Consider the following 22,046-nt stretch of genomic DNA (forward strand, 5'->3'; position numbering starts at 1 on the left):
AAGGAGGCCTACAAACCTGACTCAGTTACACCAGGTCTGTCAGGAGGAATGGGCCAACATTCTTATTGTGGGAGGCTTGTTTGACCCAAGTTAAACAATTTAAAGGCAATGCTACAAAATACTAATTAGGAGTATGTAATCTTCTGATCCACTGGGAATGTGATGAAAGAAATAAAAGCTGAAAGAAATCATTCTCCTATTATTCTGACATTTCACATTATTAAAATAAAGTGGTGATCCTAAATGACCTAAGACAGGGAATTTTTATGAGGAATAAATGTCAGGAATTGTGAAACTGAATTTAAATGTATTTGGCTAAGATATATGTAAACTTCTGACTTCAACTGTGTGTTAGACCTCCAAGGTCCATTTGACACCATGGGCCAGATTCACTGAATGTTTGTACTGGTGCAAACTATACACCTGTTGAAATAAATGTACCAAAAAAAGGTCAAACATAATTGTAAGCTTTTCTTCCTTCTCTTCAGCTAATGGTTTACAGTTTGAGCTTTTTATCCTCCTAAAAATAACAGGTGCAAATGTATATCTTTCCCTGTATTAATGTACTAGTGTTAGTGTCACTGCCCATTTTAATGAACATCGTATCAGTGTTGTAGTGTAATGTTACTGTTTTCTGGGTTTGTATAGTGTGTGCAGAGTGTATCTTTTAGTTTGTTTGAGGGTGTGCGTTTGACTTGAATGGAGCTCTCACGCACCCGTGGCCCTTTCTGAGAGTGCATAGTGTTTCAGGCCGAGCAGGCACAGAGTTCAAACCGACATGGAGTCAATCAGATCACACACAGCCCTGCGGACAGCTGCTCCAGATAAATCAGAATGTCCACAGCAGCTGCAGACCAGTGGACACAGTCATATCAGGGACAGAAGTTACTGATCTGTGCGCGTGTGTTTTCAAAGGGTGAATGTGTGTGTGGGGGTAGGTGTGTGTTGAGAAAGGTAAGTGTTTGCATACGTGTATGTTTGAAAGGGTAAAAGTGTGGGAGTGGGATTGTGACGGGGTGTGTCTGTGCTACGGTCTTGGGAAATCTGTTTCTGTCCGCTTCTTGTTCACTCACCACCCTCCTATTTGTCTGATGTTGCGATTTTTGATTAGATGAATTTATTAGTCATGATTGGTTAAATATTAAAATAATCTTCCTGGTTGTACATTGCAAAATGCAGAAAATACCCACAATACACAGAGGGTACATACAAAACATATTAGCATTGCACTTATGGTACAATGCTATGGTCGGTTTACGATGTTGACTATTCGGTGACAATGTACCTCAATCACTATTCCTACTAAAATAACAACTGTGATTGCCTCAGGTCATTCAGAAATGTACACACAACATACAGGATACATTGAAATCAAATCCATAATTGCTGACCAAAGGTTACTTATCACTACAGTAGCATTTCGTAATAGCATATTACAAAACCATAACCCCAGTAGATGTTACACCCTTCCTTGTCCTCTATTGCCCTTCCGTGTGCGCACTTGCATGTGTGTTTTTGACGTAAAAGTGGGAAGATTCTCTATATCTACGGGGGGGGTAATTCTGAAGGAAGGATATTGAAGTCCCTTATCAGTTTTCTCATCAAAGCATCTCATTTGCATGTTCAGGGCTCTGAGCAACATGGGGAAGGAGAGTTGGGAAAGAGAGAAGGGTAAAGAGATGGAAGCTGAAGAGAATGGGGTTAGTTGCATGTGGGTCATGTTCATTAGGCACAAAACTGAAGAAAACACTGAAATGGAAGGAGATGTTTTTCGTGGCGCAATGTTTTGAAGCACTTTGCTACAGTGTGCCCTAATGAAAATGTCACTGAAGATCCAGAGTGGCACTAATTCACTCCATTGCAGATAAAGGAAGCCCACACTGCCGGTTCACTCATATTTTTAACACTGTGTCGGCACTTGTTAATGACTTAAATTGACACTTTCTGCAGACACCACAACTCAAACTCATTTTCACTTTCCTCAACCTCTGTGATCTCTTCTCACCTCCCTCCATTATGTTATGTAAATCCCTTTGTGACAATGCTGATGGGGAAAAAAGTGCTTGTATAAATAAATCGAATTGATTCATTCTCTATCCCCTCCCAATGCAGGTGACGTTCACCAAGAGAAAGTTTGGCCTGATGAAGAAGGCGTACGAGCTGAGTGTGCTGTGTGACTGTGAGATTGCTCTCATCATCTTCAACCACTCCAACAAACTGTTCCAGTACGCCAGCACCGACATGGACAAGGTGCTGCTCAAGTACACCGAGTACAACGAACCCCACGAGAGCCGGACCAACGCCGACATCATTGAGGTAAAGCAAACAGAAAGGGCTATCAGCCTCTGACTGTACCACTTTAGCTTGAGACTGCCTGGAATGCCAAGTGGGCAGGGTTTGCACTTTTTGTGACACTTTGATTGGTTCCACTGCGCCAGCCAAGCTCAATCTGCACAGAACAATGAACCTTATTGCAACCAAAGTGTCGTCGCTTCTTTGAAGAAAGGGAATGGGAATGTTGTCTCAGAACTGATCTGATCTGTGTGTCTTCTTGCCAAGTCCGGAGGTCTGAAACTCACCATTTTTGAGGAAGTGCACATGATGCTTAGCATTGTCACAGATCGTTTTGTACTGTATTCCCAACTACTGTTGTCATTTAGCAATGAATTTGATCATATAAAGTTGGCTATACAGCACAACCAATCTGGAACCAGGCTATCGCACAAATGTACCTTGAAATTGTTCTCACTCAGACGCATAATTCAACAAACAGCTCGACTGTACTTGTTCCAATTCAGCCAGATGGACCTTCAGCTCCCATCCTTAGTTCTCATCTCCCACCACTCTTTTTTTCCCATCCTGTCTTCACAGACGTTGCGAAAGAAAGGCTTCAACGGTTGCGAAAGTCCCGAGCCGGACGGAGAGGACTCCATAGACCAGAGCCCCCTGAACGACGACAAATACCGCAAGACCACCGAAGACCTAGACATCCTCTTCAAGCGCTACGGTGTCAGTGTAAGCATCTCCTCTTTTCCTCACCATCTCCCCCAATCTAAAACACCTTGCCCTTAGCTAGCCACTATCCCCTAGTATGGGTGATGGCACTGGGATAGGTCAAATAAGTGCAATGAATGGTGGTACTCAGAGGTTTGCGAAACACTGAACTATATGGTGGAAGCTCCACTTCACCTACAGCAGTTTGATGCTGCTATTCTTCCATTGTCTTCCACTGAGCCAATGTTGAAAAGAGCTAACTATCAAATTTCTTTCAGTCTGCGGTCCCGCCCCCCACATTTTCCATGCCCGTCACCGTCCAGGCTTCTAATCAGAACACATTGCAATTCAGTAACCCTGGCAACGCCATGGTGACCACCTCCTACGTGACGTCGCCGTCTGACAACCACCACCTGTCGCCCCAGCAACCGGCGCTCCAGAGAAACACAGTGTCTCCTGGGTTGCCACAGCGACCGGCCAGTGCAGGTGAGCGAAAGAGCGGGACGGCCTTCTACTGTGGGAAATGAGGTCATCTTTCCTCTCCACACAAACTCTGTGCTCTGCCATAGCCAGTGTCCTGTTCATTAGGACATAAAACGGAAAAAAATGTTGTGCAACAGAAAATGAATGAGTGTTTCTTAAGTCCAGGTAGTCTCTCCCTGTTTCAGTCCATTTGCTGCCAAATGAACAAGACCCTGGTTCCAATCAATGAGTTGTTACAATTCAATGAATTCGAAACCTGTTTCAAATCCATGTTGTTCTGAAGCAATGAATCCAGACGACCTGGGATCAAACACACGTGTATTTGATTATTTAAACATTTACTTTCTATGTGTTTGAGTATTTTCTAATAATGTGGCCAAAATCATCTATTTCTATTGGAATCATTTGAAAGTATTTTGCAATTTTATAAATAGCCTAGTATTTGAAAATATTTTCAAATACTTTTTTCCAAATATATTATTTCAAACACTCCTAGGACCTGGGTTCAAATGGGAATATTTATTTGTATTTGAGTATTTTCAAATACATGCCTATGCTCTCGAAGTGTATTTCCAAATACATTCCAATATTCTACTACTTGTATTTTCAAACAATATACATCTGAATACTTATAATGTGTGTGAAAGTAATAGAAAAACATTTTAATTCAGTCTCCGCTAGGAGTGTTCATATTGTTCTTGCTAAGCCAGTGTTTATCATTTCAACAGGTGCTATGCTCGGGGGCGACCTGAACAATTCAAATGGAGGATGCCCAAGTCCAGTCCGTGAGTAACCTTATGACAGACTACTCTACAATACCACTTCTACTGACAGTACTACGCTCATTGACAGTCAATTTGTTAAGAAATGGATGTACTCATTGAAAAAGGGCTAATTTAATCCAATATCTTAGGTGCTAGTCAGAAAAATGTCTGCACTATGATTTGCTCCCACAGAGATTTATTGAGATGCTCAAATGACAGAACTTTTCCAAATGTCTCAATAAATATCAGCATATTAGAGATGTGGATGTTGCTTTTTTTCAAGAAAAGGGCCTGCTAAAAGAATGTGAAAAAGTAAGGGAAAGTGAAAAACTTATTTTATGCTTGTCACATTGCCAAGAGCAATCATATACTCCATCCAGGGTCCAGTCCTTAGTAGTTCCTCTCCATCTCTTCCTCTATCTTCTCTGCCATTACTGTCCCAGTCTTACTGAGACTGCCCCGGATCATCTTGGAATGTCTCCATTGACGTCAGCTGGTGTCCCTAGCACTTGCCTGGATAGACACCAGAGCAATGTGGGTGCCAGGCGGAGAGGGAGACCCAGAAGGTTCAGGTGTCAACCCTCCCTTGGGGAGAAATCAAATCTAGCCCCAGGCTTTTGGCAAGAGGGGAGGCCTGGTGTTAAGAAGGCTTGAAGCATGCAATCCAGGGATAGCTGAGATTATGGTGTAAAGACAACTTGTCATGTGTCATTGTGTGGCACGACGACATGTTTTTCTGTGTACTTTCTGCCGTGGAATGTACACATTTTCTCACAGCTCATGAGCAATGCAAGCTGACTATGGGCACTTTTTTCAATTCAAAACATTGTTTGTTATTGAGTTATGAGCTGGGAGCACATCCATGGTGTCTGTTGTCCCCCAACCAGTGGTGTAGTGTTATTTTTATTGTTTAGGTGTGGGAGCGAAAAGTATGATGGCATAATTTCTCAAAGTTTGTACTGACAGATGTAGCCTATTGAATATCATTATAGAACATTCTATCATTATAGAATATGCAGAAAATGCATCCTCCAATTGCAATGTCTGCCTATGCCTATTGTTTGTTGTGTTTTACCCAATTTTTCTCTCCCCAATTTCGATCTTGTCTAAGCGCTGCAACTACCAACAGACTCGGGAGGCGAAGGTTGAGTCATGGGTACTCTGAAACATGACCCGCCAAACCACTCTTCTTAACACCCAGCCGCATGAGCCAAGTAATGCGCGATGTGCCACGTAAAGCCCCCCCCCCTGGCGTTTTCTTGGTGTATTCCAACCCAAAATCTTTTAAAATCCTGCATCGTTCCGATTATCGCATTGCACAAAAAAAAGACCTGTCCCAAGAAGGCAGCCTCCCTCCCTCATATAATTTCCTCTGTGACCATGGATAGTTGAGGGATAGATTAAAACATGGCTCTGTGCTGTATGTCATATAAGCTCCTTTCAGATCAGTGATGATGACATAAAGGACTTTTAGCCTCTGAGGTTTCATCTTCTAAATACACTAAGCAATTCCTGCTGTGCCTAGGTAGGTGTTGATTTACCTGCATGGGTTTTGTCATTTATCTCGCTTCCTTCCTTTTCCCCTTCCAGCTAACGGATACATCAGTGCCAGGGCCTCCCCGGGCCTCCTCTCTGTCTCCAATGGCAACAGCCTGGGGAAAGTAGTTCCGGCCAAGTCCCCGCCCCCGCCTCAGAGCCCACAGATGGTCAACAGCCGCAAGCCAGACCTCCGGGTAATCACCTCTCAGGGTGGAAAGAGCCTGATGCAGATGGTGAGCTCAACCAAGCTGAACCACTAACCAAGTTCAATCAGAACCAGGCCATACCAGGTCTAACTGGGGTTAACCAGGCTTTACCAGACTAAATGGGACATGTCTGTGGTTTGTTGACTTTAATTGCATCAAAATAGTAATTGATGCGGGTTGTGACTATTCCCCTTCCACAAACTCTTTGACACTTATTATGCACATGGTCATCTCAGTTTCGTAGCAAGAGTGAAATCTAGTATGGACTTTGGAGTTGTTTTTTTTTCTAGTTAAAGATTTTTATTTTAGATTTGTGCCTCCACCAAAACAACCAGATTCCCGAAACACAAACTGTGCAATCTAGAGTAAGCAAAAGTCATAAAAAAAATATTATATCATACACTATAATATCAGTAAAATACACTGATTGTACAAAACATTAGGGACACCTTCCTAATATTGAGTTGCACCACCTTCTGCCCTCAGAACAGCCTCAATTCACCGGGGCAAGGACTCTACAAGGTGTCGAAAGTGTTCCACAGGGATGCTGGCCCATGTTGACTTCAATGATTCCCACTGCTGAGTCAAGTTGGCTGGAGGTACTTTGGGTGGTGGACCATTCTTGATACTCACGGGAAACTGTTAAGTGTGAAATCCCCAGCAACGTTGCAGCTCTTGACACACTCAAACCGGTGCGCCTGCCACCCACTACCATACCCCGGCACTTAAATCTTTTGTCTTGCCCATTCACCCCCTGAATGACACACATTACACGGTCCATGTCTCAATTGTTTTAAAGTTTAAAAATCCTTCTTTAACCTGTCTCCTCCCCTTCATCTACACTGATTTTGAAATGGATTTAACAAGTGACATTGATAAGGGGTCATAACTTTCACCTGGCCAGTCTGTCATGGAAAGAGCAGGTGTTCCTAATGTTTTGTACACTCAGTGTAGTATCGTTGACAAACAGGACCTTCTCCTCTGTTCACGGCCTTCTGTCCAGCATGACCTTCAGTCAACGGTCGGTCGAGACTAGAGATTCATGTGTTTTGGGTTCAGAGAAAGATCAGTGGCGTAATTATTTCCGCTCCCGCCCCTTTGCAGACAGATGATGAGCTGGAGATGGTGAGCGAGGTGATTTTTTTTTTTTTTTCTTTTCTCTCCTGTCACTCGCATGTGTCGATGACTGTTGACCTTCCCCCTACATTCACATGGTCACAAGTGTGCAATGCAACGCTCATGAGTGTGTCATTTTAAAGGCCAAAGTATAGTCTCTTTGGCTATGGCTCAATGGCATGTGGTGGTATGGTCATGAGTTTATAGTCGCCACCGGACTGCATGTGGTTTTAGGGGTCGTAGTTGTGACTCCAAGCATGACTGCATATAGTCCTACAACTATGATCAGTTGCTGTAATTTAAGGTGAAAAATAAAGATTCCTTCAAGCTCCGCTAGCATCTATCAGTGGGAATGTTAGCCACTTTGGGCGACGTTTGCCACACACTTCGCTTGGATCATCTTCATTGTTTTGTCGGCCCATTTTCTTCCATCAACGCTGACACTGCTGGGAGGCATGATGGGTGTCATTTCACTTGGCAGTTTGTTGCCACCACCAACTTGCAGCACGTTCCCTGTCCATCTGGAAACTGCATGGGGTTACCCAAACAATGAATGGCATGCATTTTTAAAGGGATAATTCGATTTTTGAAGTAAGCTTATTCATTTTAAAATGTGAACTATTCCTTTAAGGCTCGCTCGCGTTCACCTGGCAATGCCGCCACCACCACTATTGTGTGTGCGTGATGCATGACGTCAAGTCTCCCGACAACACCTCCACCTAATACGAGATACATTTTGAAAGGCTTAGCTTGTCATGAGTCCAACCATATCAACATTTGACATTCGATCATGTCAGAAGTTCCATTCATTGAATACACAGATTTTAAACATGTCGCTCATTTCTGTCAAACACCAAGGTTTAAATTCTTTTGTTTATTTGGTCTAACATTTTCCCTCATTTCCTTTCTTCCCAGAATGCCCAGCGTTTGGCCGGCGCACAAGTGGCCCAGGCGCTCACCACGCCAGTGGTCTCCGTGACAACGCCCAGCCTCCTGGCGCAGGGGTTGCCCTTCTCCGCCATGCCGACAGCTTACAACACAGGTTACCTGAAGCATGAGCAGATTGCTACAAATGCTTATACACTGAACAAAAATATAAACGCAACATGTAAAGTGTTAGTCCCATGTTTCATGAGCTGAAATAAAAGATCCCAGAAATGTTTCATACGCACAAAAAGCTTATTTCTCTAAAATGTTTTTTACATCCCTGTTAGTGAGCATTTCTCCTTTGCCACGATAATCCATCCACCTGACAGGTGTGGCATATCAAGAAGCTGATTAAACATGATCATTACACAGGTGCACCTTGTGCTGGAGATAATAAAAGGCCACTCTAAAATGTGCAGTTTTGTCACACAGCACAATGCCACAGATGTCTCAAGTTTTGAGGGAGTGTGCATTTGGCATGCTGACTGCAGGAATGTTCACCAGAGCTGTTGCCAGTTAATTCAATGTTCATTTCTCTACCATAAGCCGCCTCAAGTTGTTTTAGAGAATTTGGCAGAATGTTCAACCGGCATACCACGCCATATGGCGTCGTGTGGGTGAGCAGTTTGCTGATGTCATCGTTATGAACAGGGTGCCTCATGGTGGGGTTATGGTACGGGCAGGCATCTGGACAACGAACACAATAGCATTTTATCGATGGCAATTTGAATGTACAGAGATACCATGACGAGAACCTGAGGCCCATGTCAGAAGGATCTATACACAATTCCTGGAAGCTGAAAATGTCCCAGTACTTCCATGGCCTGCATACTTACTTACCAGACATGCCACCCATTTAGCATGTTTGGGATGCTCTGGATCAAAGTGTACGACAGTGTGTTCCAGTTTCCGCTAATGTCCAGCAACTTCACACAGCCATTAAAGAGTGGGACAACGTTCCACAGGCCACGATCTACAGCCTGATCAACTTTATGCAACGGAGATGTGTCGCGCTGCATGAGGCAAATGGTGGTCACACCAAATACTGACTGGTTTTCTGATCCACGCCCCTACCTTTTTTAAAAAGGTATCTGTGACCAAGTGATGCATATCTGTATTCCCAGTCATGTAAAATCCATATAGTAGGGCCTAATAATTTATTTATATTGACTGATCCTCTGAAATGGTTGTATGTTGCGTTTCATATTCTTGTCCAATAGACATGCTTGCATTGTGTGTATATATTGCACAGACACTAGTTCAGGATTGCACAACTCTGGCCTCCGAGTTCTGCATTCCTTCTGGTTTTCATTTCTCCCTGACATCAAAATCAGTAGTTTCAGAGTGGCGGAGTAACAAACAGTGAGTAACAAACCGCTGCAAAAAGCACCATAGCTGCACTAGTGTGTACATAGTTCCTATATAGATTGATTCATTTCAACATTACACATGAAAGGAAGTGAACGTGGCTGAACCATTTTCCCTCTGTCTTTCGCCTCCCTCAGAATACCAGCTGACGAGCGCTGACATCACCGCTCTCCACGCCCTGGCGTCACCAGGCGGCCTGCTGCAAGGCAACGTGTCGTGGCAACAGCAACCATCTTTGTCCCAGCAGCAACAGCAGCAGCAACAGCAACAACTTAGTCTGGCGTCGCTTAGCAACTTGGTGTAAGTCCATCCTTGCATTGCCATGTCAAAAAGCAACCATGAAGCCTTCCTCCTTCTCTACAAACCAATTGATGACTGTCAAGCTGTCCATCAAAACACTATGCGACTGGCCATTCCTGTCATGTAGCATAGTGTCCCCATGTCATTTGTAACTGCAAGCAATTCACATCCTTTAGATGGGGTCTGTGAATTGGTGTCACCGACATATGCCACCCCAGATCCTTTTCTTCTTGAAGCACCATCGTTGTTTTTAGGGATGCGACTTAATACAGGATTTGTTTTTAAAGTTTATATACTGATAAAATACCTAATTATCTTAGGTCAGATGCCAGGTATTTTCCTCACACAGGGCACAAATAAGGACGGTCGTATTATGCTGCGTTGTGGCTCCACACTCAGCTTTATGATGGCAGCACGCAGGATCGCGTAGTTGTTTAGAACCTCCACAGCTGCAAAGAGAAAAGTCACAGTTTTTTCCCAAACAGCAAAGGTCAATGGTCAAAATGGATCCCACTGCTGGCACCAATACCTCCCCCTCCAGCCCAGCCAAATCCTCCAGTGGTCAATTGACCCACATAATAGAGGTCAAAATGGCCACTATGCGCACACACACTCAGCCTCAGTAGCCTGTGTGACTGAGTGAGTGTGTTCTCTCCTTTTTGTCCACAGCATGTGGGGCATGGACAAACAGAGCGGGGACCTGTCTAGCCAGATCTCCAGTCTGGCGGCCAATCTGAGGTGAATGTCTTTGCCAAGGTGTCCCTTCGGGTGGATGGGGACTGTTCTCTATTCCATGTTTTCCTTCCTTAAGAACACAGACGCCTTTTTCAGAACAATTTTATTTTGGACAATGCCAAGTACATTTACAAACGCTAGCAAAGTCTTTTATTATAAAGGGAGAGTTGTCTTTTCCAGATGGTGACACATATTAGCATTAACCACAGGGGGGGGCACAAAGGCTTGCACTAACATTGAATCAGGTAACGGTCTGTACAGAGACCACTTATGAAAACCATTCAATATTATTTACCGCTCCTGAAAATGTGGTCACAGCTCTTATTTTTTTAATGCTTCTTCTATATTGGACGAAATGGGATTGGGCACAACTTCAATCTATTTATGATCTACAGTGCCTTGCGAAAGTATTCGGCCCCCTTGAACTTTGCTACCTTTTGCCACATTTCAGGCTTCAAACATAAAGATATAAAACTGTATTTTTTTTGTGAAGAATCAACAAGTGGGACACAATCATGAAGTGGAACGACATTTATTGGATATTTCAAACTTTTTTAACAAATCAAAAACTGAAAAATTGGGCGTGCAAAATGATTAAGTTAATACTTTGTAGCGCCACCTTTTGCTGCGATTACAGCTGTAAGTCGCTTGGGGTATGTCTCTATCAGTTTTGCACATCGAGAGACTGACATTTTTTCCCATTCCTCCTTGCAAAACAGCTCGAGCTCAGTGAGGTTGGATGGAGAGCATTTGTGAACAGCAGTTTTCAGTTCTTTCCACATTCTCGATTGGATTCAGGTCTGGACTTGTTTATTTTTGAACCATTCCATTGTAGATTTTGCTTTATGTTTTGGATCATTGTCTTGTTGGAAGACGCATCTCCTTCCCAGTCTCAGGTCTTTTGCAGACTCCATCAGGTTTTCTTCCAGAATGGTCCTGTATTTGGCTCTATCCATCTTCCCATCAATTTTAACCATCTTCCCTGTCCCTGCTGAAGAAAAGCAGGCCCAAACCATGATGCTGCCACCACCATGTTTGACAGTGGGGATGGTGTGTTCAGGGTGATGAGCTGTGTTGCTTTTACGCCAAACATAACGTTTTGCATTGTTGCCAAAATGTTCAATTTTGGTTTCATCTGACCAGAGCACCTTCTTCCACATGTTTGGTGTGTCTCCCAGGTGGCTTGTGGCAAACTTTAAACGACACTTTTTATGGATATCTTTAAGAAATGGCTTTCTTCTTGCCACTCTTCCATAAAGGCCAGATTTGTGCAATATACGACTGATTGTTGTCCTATGGACAGAGTCTCCCACCTCAGCTGTAGATCTCTGCAGTTCATCCAGAGTGATCATGGGCCTCTTGGCTGCATCTCTGATCAGTCTTCTCCTTGTATGAGCTGAAAGTTTAGAGGGACGGCCAGGTCTTGGTAGATTTGCAGTCGTCTGATACTCCTTCCATTTCAATATTATCGCTTGCACAGTGCTCCTTGGGATGTTTAAAGCTTGGGAAATCTTTTTGGATCCAAATCCGGCTTTAAACTTCTTCACAACAGTATCTCGGACCTGCCTGGTGTGTTCCTTGTTCTTCATGATGCTCTCTGCGCTTTTAACGGACCTCTGAGACTATCACAGTGCAGGTGCATTTATACGGAGACTTGATTACACACAGGTGGATTGTATTTATCATCATTAGTCATTTAGGTCAACATTGGATCATTCAGAGATCCTCACTGAACTTCTGGAGAGAGTTTGCTGCACTGAAAGTAAAGGGGCTGAATAATTTTGCACGCCCAATTTTTCAGTTTTTGATTTGTTAAAAAAGTTTGAAATATCCAATAAATTTCGTTCCACTTCATGATTGTGTCCCACTTGTTGATTCTTCACAAAAAAATACAGTTTTATATCTTTATGTTTGAAGACTGAAATGTGGCAAATGGTCGCAAAGTTCAAGGGGGCCAAATACTTTCGCAAGGCACTGTATCTATCCCTAACATACACATATTTTTATTCATGTATTATTATGTCCATCTATTTTTGTTTGCAATTGCTGTATCGATGGATCGGTAGATTGATGAATACTAATATACCCCCTTCATGTACACCTTTCTCATGCATAGCTACATACTCTGTCATTTTCTTTTGCAAGTGTCTCCAATGTTTCTTTCTCCCCACAGCGCCTCGCAGTCCAACCTCCTCTTGGGTAGAGATGAGTGGTTGGGCCGGTACTGTATTTCTCCGTACTATGTCATGTCTGTGCGCTTTTGGCTGCCCCGGCATGTCAATTCTGTGGTGGTGATTTACACTTGACCAAAGTTCCCAGGTTTTTCAGAAAATTCCGGAACCGGGAATCCTCCAACTGGGATTTTTGAAAAATCCCGTTTCAGGATTGTTTTTCCTGAGCCGCCATGATCTCTTGTCAAATCACCCCTTCACACAGACAATTTCATGCTTTTCTAATGCTGTTGGCCTGTTTTTGTATGGATTTTGGGAGCTTGAGGGTTACTTTTACTTGTCAATTGCTTGGAATGGATTTGATCATCAATTCAAATGGTGTTGCTGCTACTACTATGCCTTGTTGGTGCTCTGTCTTGTGATTAGGGGTTCCCTCCGAAACGTCACATGAGAAACCTGTCAATGTTTGTATTGCAATATATTGTAATTGTCAAGTGAAACTCACCCATCCTGTTTTCTTTCTCTTAATTTCCATCTCTGTGCTTAATCTTTGTCCATCTTTCCCCTCCCCTCTCCTGCACTTCTCTCCCTCTCTCTGACACTCAGGCCGGTGGGGCACATACCTCAGGGCACCATGCTGACTGTCAACACCAACTCCAACATGAGCATCAAGTCTGAGCCCATCTCGCCTGGCCGAGACCGCCACTCCCCGTGCCCCCCGCCGTCCTCATCCGGGGGGGGCGTCCAGACGGCCGCGCCCCCGCCACAATACCCTGGTTCCCTGCTGTGCCTGGAGCCCCCAACCGGCCGTTCCCCCGCCGACAGCCTCAGCAGCAACGGCAGCTCCTACGAGGGCAATGACCACGACGACCCTGTGGCAGGTGGCGGAGGAGGAGGCATCGGCGGAAGTGCAGCGGGCAACATGGGCAACCCTGGCCGCTCCCTGCCCCCCGAATTCAGCCCCTCGGTGGAGCTCCTGCGGGCCCAGAATGAGGCGGAGCAGGAGGGAGCCAACATAAAACGCATGAGACTCGATGCGTGGGTCACATAGAGGCCATGGCGCCAACATCATCGACCCCTGAATCACCACAAATGCAGAACACCCACCCCCCCCACCACCTCCTGCCATTTTCCACCCCCACTTCGCTGCCTCCATCCAAAGAATTTGCCTCCACCTACCCAGCTCCCCAGGACTCAAAGCAGAGACAGAAATGTATGGGCTTGTGCTCCACCTGAGGGGAGGATGGTAATAGTGTGCTGTTGGATTTTGTATTGGGCAGCGCATTGAATATGGGGGCTCAAAGAATCTCGATGCTGTCCCGCTCAAATTGAGTTTGTGTGTTTTGTGGGAATTGACACTTGCGCTATCAGGATGATAAGAAGATAATGGATGGATTTAAAATAGAACATATTCTCCTAAATGTTTTGACTGCTCATTGCTGTTTATACCAGGCGTAAAAGTGAATCTAGAGATGTTAGTCGAAACGTCACGTATTTTAATTTGAGCACGACTGTATCGTTAACAGTACGACGGAAGGCTTTTGCTGTGTTTGCTTGACACAAGTGCTAGTTTTCACTGTGGGACTTTCTGCCCCGTTGACTCTTCAGTTCTGTTGTTTGATATAATTAGCACTGTCTGCTTCAGAAAGCACCCCTTCAAAATGCACTTTGGGAATGACTGTTTTGACGAGCGCTGCTTGCAAAGATTGCTGGCTCAGCTTCATCAGTGGCACTGAGCGAAGAGACCCCAGACGGGCAAACAGGATGTCCGGTCGGTCCGGGATACACAGGAATGGATCCCACCGCTGCCACCAATTTCCAACACCCCAGCCAAAGCCTCAGGTGGCACTCTGTGGTCAACTGGCACTGTCAGCCAAGGCCAAATCGAGCATCTTGCCAGAGTGCCGATATCAACCTCTTTTCCTAAATGCCAAATGCCTCGGACGCAGTACAGGGACACTGAAGAATATTGTTCAGTTATTATGACTGACCACCTCCACGAAACAGTAAAAAACACAGACTTTGATTCTGTTCTCAATATCTCTATGCTCAGATGTACTTTGTGTCGTCACCTGTGTTTCCTTTCTGATTTTTGAAGGAATTGTTGCGATCTTTGTTGCACCAGAATTTAGGCTAGATGCTGAGATACGTGTCACAGGACTTCTAAAGGCTCGTTCTACTAGTAGAAGACCCCGATGCAATGCATATTTAAAGTTTGTTTTGGACTTCTGGTTGCTCTCTTTAAGGAAGTATTTGGTCTTGGCATTTTGGACACATTCATAAAGGTTAGAACTGTTGAACTGTAGTTTTGGGGAATTAAGAGTAAGAATTTGTATACAATTATTATACAAAAGCGTTTTGATGTTCCCTTAGCTTTCTGCAGCTCTTTGCAATGTTTCAAAAGAGCTGTTTCAGCAGAATGGAAAAATACATATTCTATATTTCTATAGCTTCAGTTGGCAGCAAAGCAGTAGGCTTTTCAATACAGATGTGTGTTCATATGAATATATTTGCATAGACTTCGCTAGGTATCCCTAAAACAAGCAATGTGTTCATTCTCAGTGGATCTGTTTGCATATGAGTGTGATTGTGATATGTTTCGAGCTACGATGCAGGAGTCCTGCCGCAGTAGCCGAGAAGTTTGTTTCAGTAACCTATATAATGCTCGTGTTGATGGTGTGCACTTTCTGTCTCACTCTTGAGGCCTGCTTGGCTGCGGCGTCAACATGCCCTTTGGCCTCACGCTCTGAACCCAATAATCAAAGTCAAGCGATAGACCACTATAACAAATTGTAGAAATAAAATGGATTGTACTATTAAACTAGTACAATTGCATTGAATCATGGTATTTTGTCTTAAAAGGATCAGACTTTGTAAACTACAGTATACACTGTCAAGCTGAGCGAAAACGAATGCTACTTTATTTGAAGTAATTTGCCGATTTTTGAAGTCACATTTTAATCATTCATATGAAATCGTGTTTTCATATGCTTCACCCTCTGCCGTGAGCTACGTCCTAATGGAGTTGTCCTATTTGACACAATGTAAGAAGGCGGTGTTGATTTCTATAAATGTATCTACTGTACATTATGCAACACAGATTTAGTTTCATTGCCTGCTCAGGGTATCCCAGGGTTCAGTGCGTATGGCTGGCACCAGTGACCTTTCTTGTGGGGAGCAACGTTGCAGATTGTAATGTCTAGAACGGACATCCATGCCCAATTCAAAGTTTATTTTCTACACTCTACATTTCTATCTGAACTTTTGTGTAGTCACGCCCACCTCAGTCTGAGGGAGCGGTCCCTCTGGTTTGAGACATTTGACACCACACTGATTTGGTTTTAACACCCTGACACTTGCAGGCCACTCATGTACAAAAGGTTCTCTGTCCAATCTAGCAATGTAGTCTGAAGACAATCTCTAATGTTAAATGAAAAAACTGTACCCTTTTTTTTTTTTCTTGTGTGAAACGTTTTCTAGATCTTACTATTTTTCAAGTGTTTATTTGTGCTGGTGACAGCTCCATTGTCTTTTATTAATATTCTATTATTATGGAGCTTATATTTTTCTGGTATTTTGTGTAGGATATTCAACCTTTTATTTAATCGACCTTATATACATGATATGTGAAACTGGCTTCCTTTCTTGAAACTTGCTAGAATTGCACGATCAGTTATTGTGACATAGCAAATGCAATGAAGGAAAATACCAGTTAAATGCTGCAATATTGATTAAGATATGAACATTTATTTATGTGGGGGGGGGTGAAACTGAAATGAGCAATTAACCCAATTCGAAAATGTAAACGCGTGGGATTATACAAAACAAATATGTTACATACATTAAAAAAGAAATCACGATGCATCACAAATGAGTAAGAGAACCTCATAAATGTAGCATAAGAAAAACAAATGATAGCTAATATATTGTGCTCGGTTAGTCTGCTTTGGGTTTTCGTTGTAAAGGTTACTTTTGTTTTTTGAGAACGATATACATTTTGTGTATATTTTCATATACAATGTATGCACTGATGTTATTAAAATTCTATACCGCTTTTACAAAAGTGTTTGTTGTACCAAAGTATCCAAGTCCCTTAACCTTATCCTTTTTGCGTATGTTTTACTGTATTTTATATATTAAATAGACAAATTGAGTGAAAAAGTGATCTTGTCTTCTTTTGAGCTGGCTGTCAATCCCCATCATCCCTTGGCTTCATGATGTCATGACACAACTCGGGAATACTAGGTGCTTTATGAGAAATATCATTCCATTAAGACAGTGCCAACCATATTGAACGACAATGTCCAAAAGGAATACAACAATTATATCAGCTGGCTGCCATTTTACAAACAATGTACTGATTTGTTAATTGCTTTTATGGTACTGTACCGACATAAGGCACATATTGCGTGTAGGCATGAAATTACACTTCATTCCCATCCATTGGGAGTATTAAATGCTGTAACAAATTTGGAAATGAAATGTGAAATGTGAAATTGTAGTTGAAACAATTATAGCCGCTGTGACAACCCTCCCACTGTCTGCTGTATTCTTTCTCGTTTTCCTTATTAGGATGTCGGTGGGAGACACGGGAGGGTCGTTAGCGAAATGGGACACACCTGGGCCCAGGATAAATACACATCTTCCCCATTCATTGAGACTCCATGCAGACACACTGATTTTGGTTGTGGCCATTTTGCTTGTTTGCTTTGGCACCGTTCAACACCCCTCATTATCATATCTATGCATGCAACCACTCACACTATTGTATTTTGTTATTCCTTGTCTCCCTCGTTGTTACGGGCTTCAAGCCTGTTTGACACCTCATTTTTTTATTTCTTAAAAGTCAACTCTGCACTACGTTTATACTTCAGCAAAGTTGCACTCAAGTCTTCATAAATTTCAATAACTTGAAGACCCTGTGATTGGGAGTCCCATAGGGCGTATGGCACACAATCCTGCAATTACAAGCAACTTCTTCCCCCCCTTATTCCTTCCAAATCAACACCATGACAGTTGTGTAGAGCTGAATGGGTACCAACAACATTTCAAACAAACCTCAGTAGGGCAAAACATTGGGGAATGTTTGTTATATTGTGAACACACTTGCATCTCTGACATAGAGAGTAAGGAATACATTTCTATCTGCAAGGTTGCACAATGTTTGCCTCCTGAGCATGGCCCTGGTCTATCAGAAAGCAAAGTGGACATATTCCCATGTCATTTATCCTTATATCTTTCAGATCTACACAAGTGTCTAGGGACTGGGGGTCCATCTAGGCTTCAGGATATCTACTCCTCTTCCTCCTTAGCCCCACCAACTCTGCCAGGGAGGTGGTGGGTGGGGCCACATCAAAGACAGCCCCTTCACTGAGTTTTTTTAATTTAAATGTTTTAATTTTACCTTTATTTAACCAGGCAAGTCAGTTAAGAACACATTCTTATTTTCAATGACGGCCTGGGAACAGTGGGTTAACTGTTCAGGGGCAGAACGACAGATTTGTACCTTGTCAGCTTGGGGGTTTGAACTCACAACCTTCTGGTTACTAGTCCAACACTCTAACCACTAGGCTATGCTGCCGTGACGAGCACACAAAGTAGAGGTTGGCACCCAGCATGACCAGTATGGGCAGGAAGGAAAGGCCAAAGCCCAACCCCCTCACACTGCTGCCTAGGGACACACACACCCAGTAGATCAGCCTGTAGGGTGAGAGATCACAAGATCAGCCAATTAGGTCACACGAACCCAGTAGTTCAGCCTATAGAAGAAGAGACATGGGGCAAGTTAATTTTGCATGGCCCGGGTGGGTGGAGATTTCACTTAAGGACCAATGGAATGGTCTAAAACTCTGCCCAACCAGGGCACCGGCCATGTTAAACGAACTTGCCCATATTCAATGAATATTAGTAACCGCTGTCATATTGCCCCAGTCTAAACTTAAGGTAGACTACATAGTCATTTGAAGATACTTCCTGCTAACAGAAAACATCAAAATTCCGGTCTGCCAAGATTAATTCAAATCTCCAAAAGGCGACGCAGAACAATAAACGAATACCAGATAACTCTATGGGTCAGAGAACATGGAGATAATATACAGAGAACGGATCAAGTGTTTACAAACATGATATAAAAAAGGTCAGAAAATATAAGGATAAAATGTTGACTGAAAGTATAGATCAGAGAGAAGGGAATGCTACTACCCATCTGCACGAACACACCAGGCCCCATCTGCACAACACAACCCATTCTGCACCCACAGAGCAGTATTACCTATCCCTCCACAAAAGCCATGGCCCTTGTTGAGAAAGGGGAACAATGGCCACGTTTTAGGCTGACTACACTAGAGACGTATGCCCAATCTCAAAACAGCTGATTATCTAGTGATGCCACGTCGGCTACATCTCTGCTACCTGCAGAGTGAATGCACATAATCACACACACAAATAAACATACAGTGTAGAATGCACTGTCACCAAGGAGGCAGAGTAGTGAACATACATTTCACACACCTGCCGAAGGCAAAGACGATGGTGAGCAGGGGCACAATCTTGAGCAGGTCCTGGCTAATGTAGGTGGCCATAATGGCCAGTTGCAGGAAGTAGAGCAGGAAGATGGAGAGCGAGTCAACCACATAGTGCCGGTGCACCCCCATCTCCCGGCTCTCCTCCCCCACCTTGCCCTCGTAGAGGGGCGTTACGGCGCCGTAGTGCAGCCGCGCCACCCCCTGCACCAGCACACCTGGGAAAGGAGAGGAGGGAAGGGGGACAGTGCAAGGGATGGGGATTGAGGTAGGGGAGAGGACGATTGTTTCCCCTCCCAGAGGATGAATAAGACAAAAAAAGTGAGGAACAGCAAAACAATGCATACATGAGAGTTCAATTTTCTTTATTAAAACATTAGCATTGCCAAGAGCAAGAAGTAACACACATTATGAGTCTGTTAAATGGCTAATAGGCAACAACGTCATATCGCAGCCCAACCCTAATAGTCCACAGTCTTACCTAGAATGATGGGTATGACAGCAAAGAAGGAGCAGCGTAGTGTGTGCACCAGCCTGAGAGGGGCGCTGTCCAGTGGTGGGGCATCAAAGGGCAAGAGGGCATAGCCACCCCACACGATTAGAGGGAATAGAACAGCTGCAGCACCAATGCCCAGGCCAAGTTTCAGAACGTCCCCGCAACACATATCTAAATAACAGAGGAATCTGGGTTCAATTAATTACAGCCAAATATGGGGAAAATTGCTTTTTAAAAAAACAAAAAAGTAGTATTATAATAAAAACCAATTAAGACTTAAAAGGAAAAAAAAGGGGTGTGCTGTGGGATTATTTTAAATACTCTGATGAGGTAGGGTTTCAGATGTTTTCAGAAGATGGGCAGGGAACAGGGAATCTGCTGTCCTAGCTTCAGGGGGAACGGATCAGATAAAAAAAAATGATGTACCATAAATGATTTTTTTTTTTTTAAATCAACATAATGACAAATATTTTGTTTCATAGTAATGCACTTCAATCCCTGAACTGATTGACATAAATGGTTTTGATCCGGCACTGGTACATACGTGTGTAGTTGACCCGCTCCTCTGTCCATTGTGGGTAGTAGTATACTGGTGGGACTGTATGTGTCAGGGGCTCTAAGAAAGAACTCTTCTCAGTGTCCATTTCCTCATAGTAGTTATTTTCGGGTGGGAACTCCTCCCATTTGCTAGATGGACGCACTATCACTGTCGGAGTGAAGACCTGCATAGCCTTTTCTGGCATCCAATTCACTGGGCTTTCCTCCTCATCTTCAAGCGAACCATCCCTTTCCTCATCTTGGCCTCCCTCCACCTCCTCATCCGTCCATCTCTCTCCCTCCGGCATGCTTTCTCTCCATTTTGCCTTTCGCTCACTCTCTGGCTGTCTCTCCTGTCCCTCCAGAAGCTCTTGGCTCCCTATCTCCCTCTCCTCCCCTTCAGTTCCCTCGCTCTCAGACGGTACACTTCCTTTCTCTCCCTCTCGCACCATCTCTTGGTCTCCCTGCCATGGTGCTAGGCTGAAAGGCAGCTGAGCTGGTTGCCTCCTCCTCCTCCTTTTCATCCTCTTCCCCCTTTTCTTCTTCCATCCTCCTGTGCTCTAGGCCCAGTTGTTTTGATCCAGGTGTTTGAGGTCCTGCAGCAGTAGACCCACTGGTTTTAGAAGGCCCTCCAGCTCGGTCTTCATCTGGCTCTGGGTTTAAAGTCAGGTGCTCTGACATCACTGTTTCTCTGCCTGTCTCGGTCTGTATGATATTCATGTCTAGGGGCTATGTGTTGTGAGTGCAATTATTGGCCCGTCTGTCTGTCTGCAAAGTGACTATTTACCATTGTGTTTCAACATTTCAAATGATATTCCATAAAACAAGTTGGTACAAAACATTCTCATAAGGGCAAGTCCCACTGATTCACCTGAAAGGCAAGAGCAATAAAACTATGTATTACCGTGTGACTACAAATCAATCTATTTGATAAGCTAATGAGCTGTCAGTGAGCATTGAACTTTAATCTTTTAAATGGAAGGAGAAAGTTAACTTTTCCTGTGGAAAGTGGGAATGATCAACATTCTTATATACAGTTGGTAAAGGTAAAGAAAGAAGTATTAGCCTACTTTATATCAATTTGTAATACACTGCAGAAACAGAGAGCTTACAGAGAAGGAATGTTGTGGTAAAAATTTGCTTTGCGAATCTGGTCTAACGATACTGGACCAAATCCATAGTGAAAACACCAAGACATAAGGAACTTTGAACCCTGTAGCCTAATTGTAGTTGACTTACCTGATGTCTAGGCTCCTGCTGTTCCATGAGATTCAAATATGATGTTTTAATAGTGTAAATAAGTGAACTTGTCCTAGTGTTTGTCAAACTCGGTCGTAAAGTGAAACTTAAGTAGGGGTGGGTTGTTTCACAGGTGTGTCATGGTAAAGCACTGCGGGACATTTGTGTAGTTGCAAAGTCAGTATCATGTGAAAACTTTGTCCACGATTACGTTTTCTACAATGCCATAGAGAAAAATAGTATAGTTTTTGTAGGCACTAACTCTGCCATGGTTTATCCCAAAACCCGATTGTTTTCCCATATGTATGGCTGAACCAACCATAAGTAATTTATTTCCTGGTTTTTGGACTTACAATCTGGCTAGCTCAAAACCACAGATATAACATTGCGATAGAGAGGGTTTGTTAAACAACTTTTGTCTATATATCATGTTGGTATTCTTTAGAAATTATTTTATTCATTTTAATCGGTGAAGATGCATCCTCTCGTCGTAAATATAGGCTACCCATAATATTTTATTTTCATAAATCGCAGGTAGGCCAACATTAGATAGTCTACTGTACCGGGTCTTTGTCTAACATCAACAGGCCAATAAAGAGGCTGCTTTCTCACCGCGCTCCTATCAGAGCGCTGTGCGCTGCGCGTGTGCC

The 22,046-nt window shown here is 43.5% G+C and overlaps 2 protein-coding genes across 8 annotated transcripts in view; one reads left to right on the top strand and one right to left on the bottom strand.

Annotated features, from left to right (window-relative positions):
* LOC112229722 (myocyte-specific enhancer factor 2D homolog) overlaps positions 1–17,137 on the top strand; it is a 34,700-nt gene extending 17,563 nt beyond the window's left edge. The window contains exons 3-13 of one of the 7 annotated variants that reach the window (XM_024395709.2): positions 2,113–2,316; positions 2,872–3,015; positions 3,273–3,480; positions 4,206–4,262; positions 5,832–6,013; positions 7,091–7,120; positions 8,018–8,144; positions 9,535–9,697; positions 10,367–10,435; positions 12,606–12,653; positions 13,210–17,137. In XM_024395709.2, coding sequence (XP_024251477.1) covers positions 2,113–2,316; positions 2,872–3,015; positions 3,273–3,480; positions 4,206–4,262; positions 5,832–6,013; positions 7,091–7,120; positions 8,018–8,144; positions 9,535–9,697; positions 10,367–10,435; positions 12,606–12,653; positions 13,210–13,654 — 1,677 coding nt within the window. In that variant the 3' untranslated portion in view covers positions 13,655–17,137. The remainder of the gene's footprint in view (positions 1–2,112; positions 2,317–2,871; positions 3,016–3,272; positions 3,481–4,205; positions 4,263–5,831; positions 6,014–7,090; positions 7,121–8,017; positions 8,145–9,534; positions 9,698–10,366; positions 10,436–12,605; positions 12,654–13,209) is intronic. The other 6 variants (XM_024395711.2, XM_024395713.2, XM_024395712.2 and 3 more) reach the window with 6 other exon arrangements.
* Positions 17,138–18,110: 973 nt separating this feature from the next.
* On the bottom strand, positions 18,111–21,935 carry LOC112229724 (transmembrane protein 79). Its single transcript, XM_024395717.2, has 5 exons — positions 21,397–21,935; positions 20,165–21,028; positions 19,606–19,791; positions 19,114–19,342; positions 18,111–18,303 (listed from the first exon to the last, which is right to left on the bottom strand). The coding sequence occupies exons 2-5, from the start codon at positions 20,679–20,681 to the stop codon at positions 18,150–18,152; spliced, it is 1,086 nt and encodes a 361-aa protein (XP_024251485.1). The 5' UTR covers positions 20,682–21,028; positions 21,397–21,935; the 3' UTR covers positions 18,111–18,149.
* Positions 21,936–22,046: the final 111 nt, after the last annotated feature.

Source organism: Oncorhynchus tshawytscha, linkage group LG31 (assembly GCF_018296145.1).
Source record: "Oncorhynchus tshawytscha isolate Ot180627B linkage group LG31, Otsh_v2.0, whole genome shotgun sequence".
Taxonomy (NCBI): domain Eukaryota; kingdom Metazoa; phylum Chordata; class Actinopteri; order Salmoniformes; family Salmonidae; genus Oncorhynchus; species Oncorhynchus tshawytscha.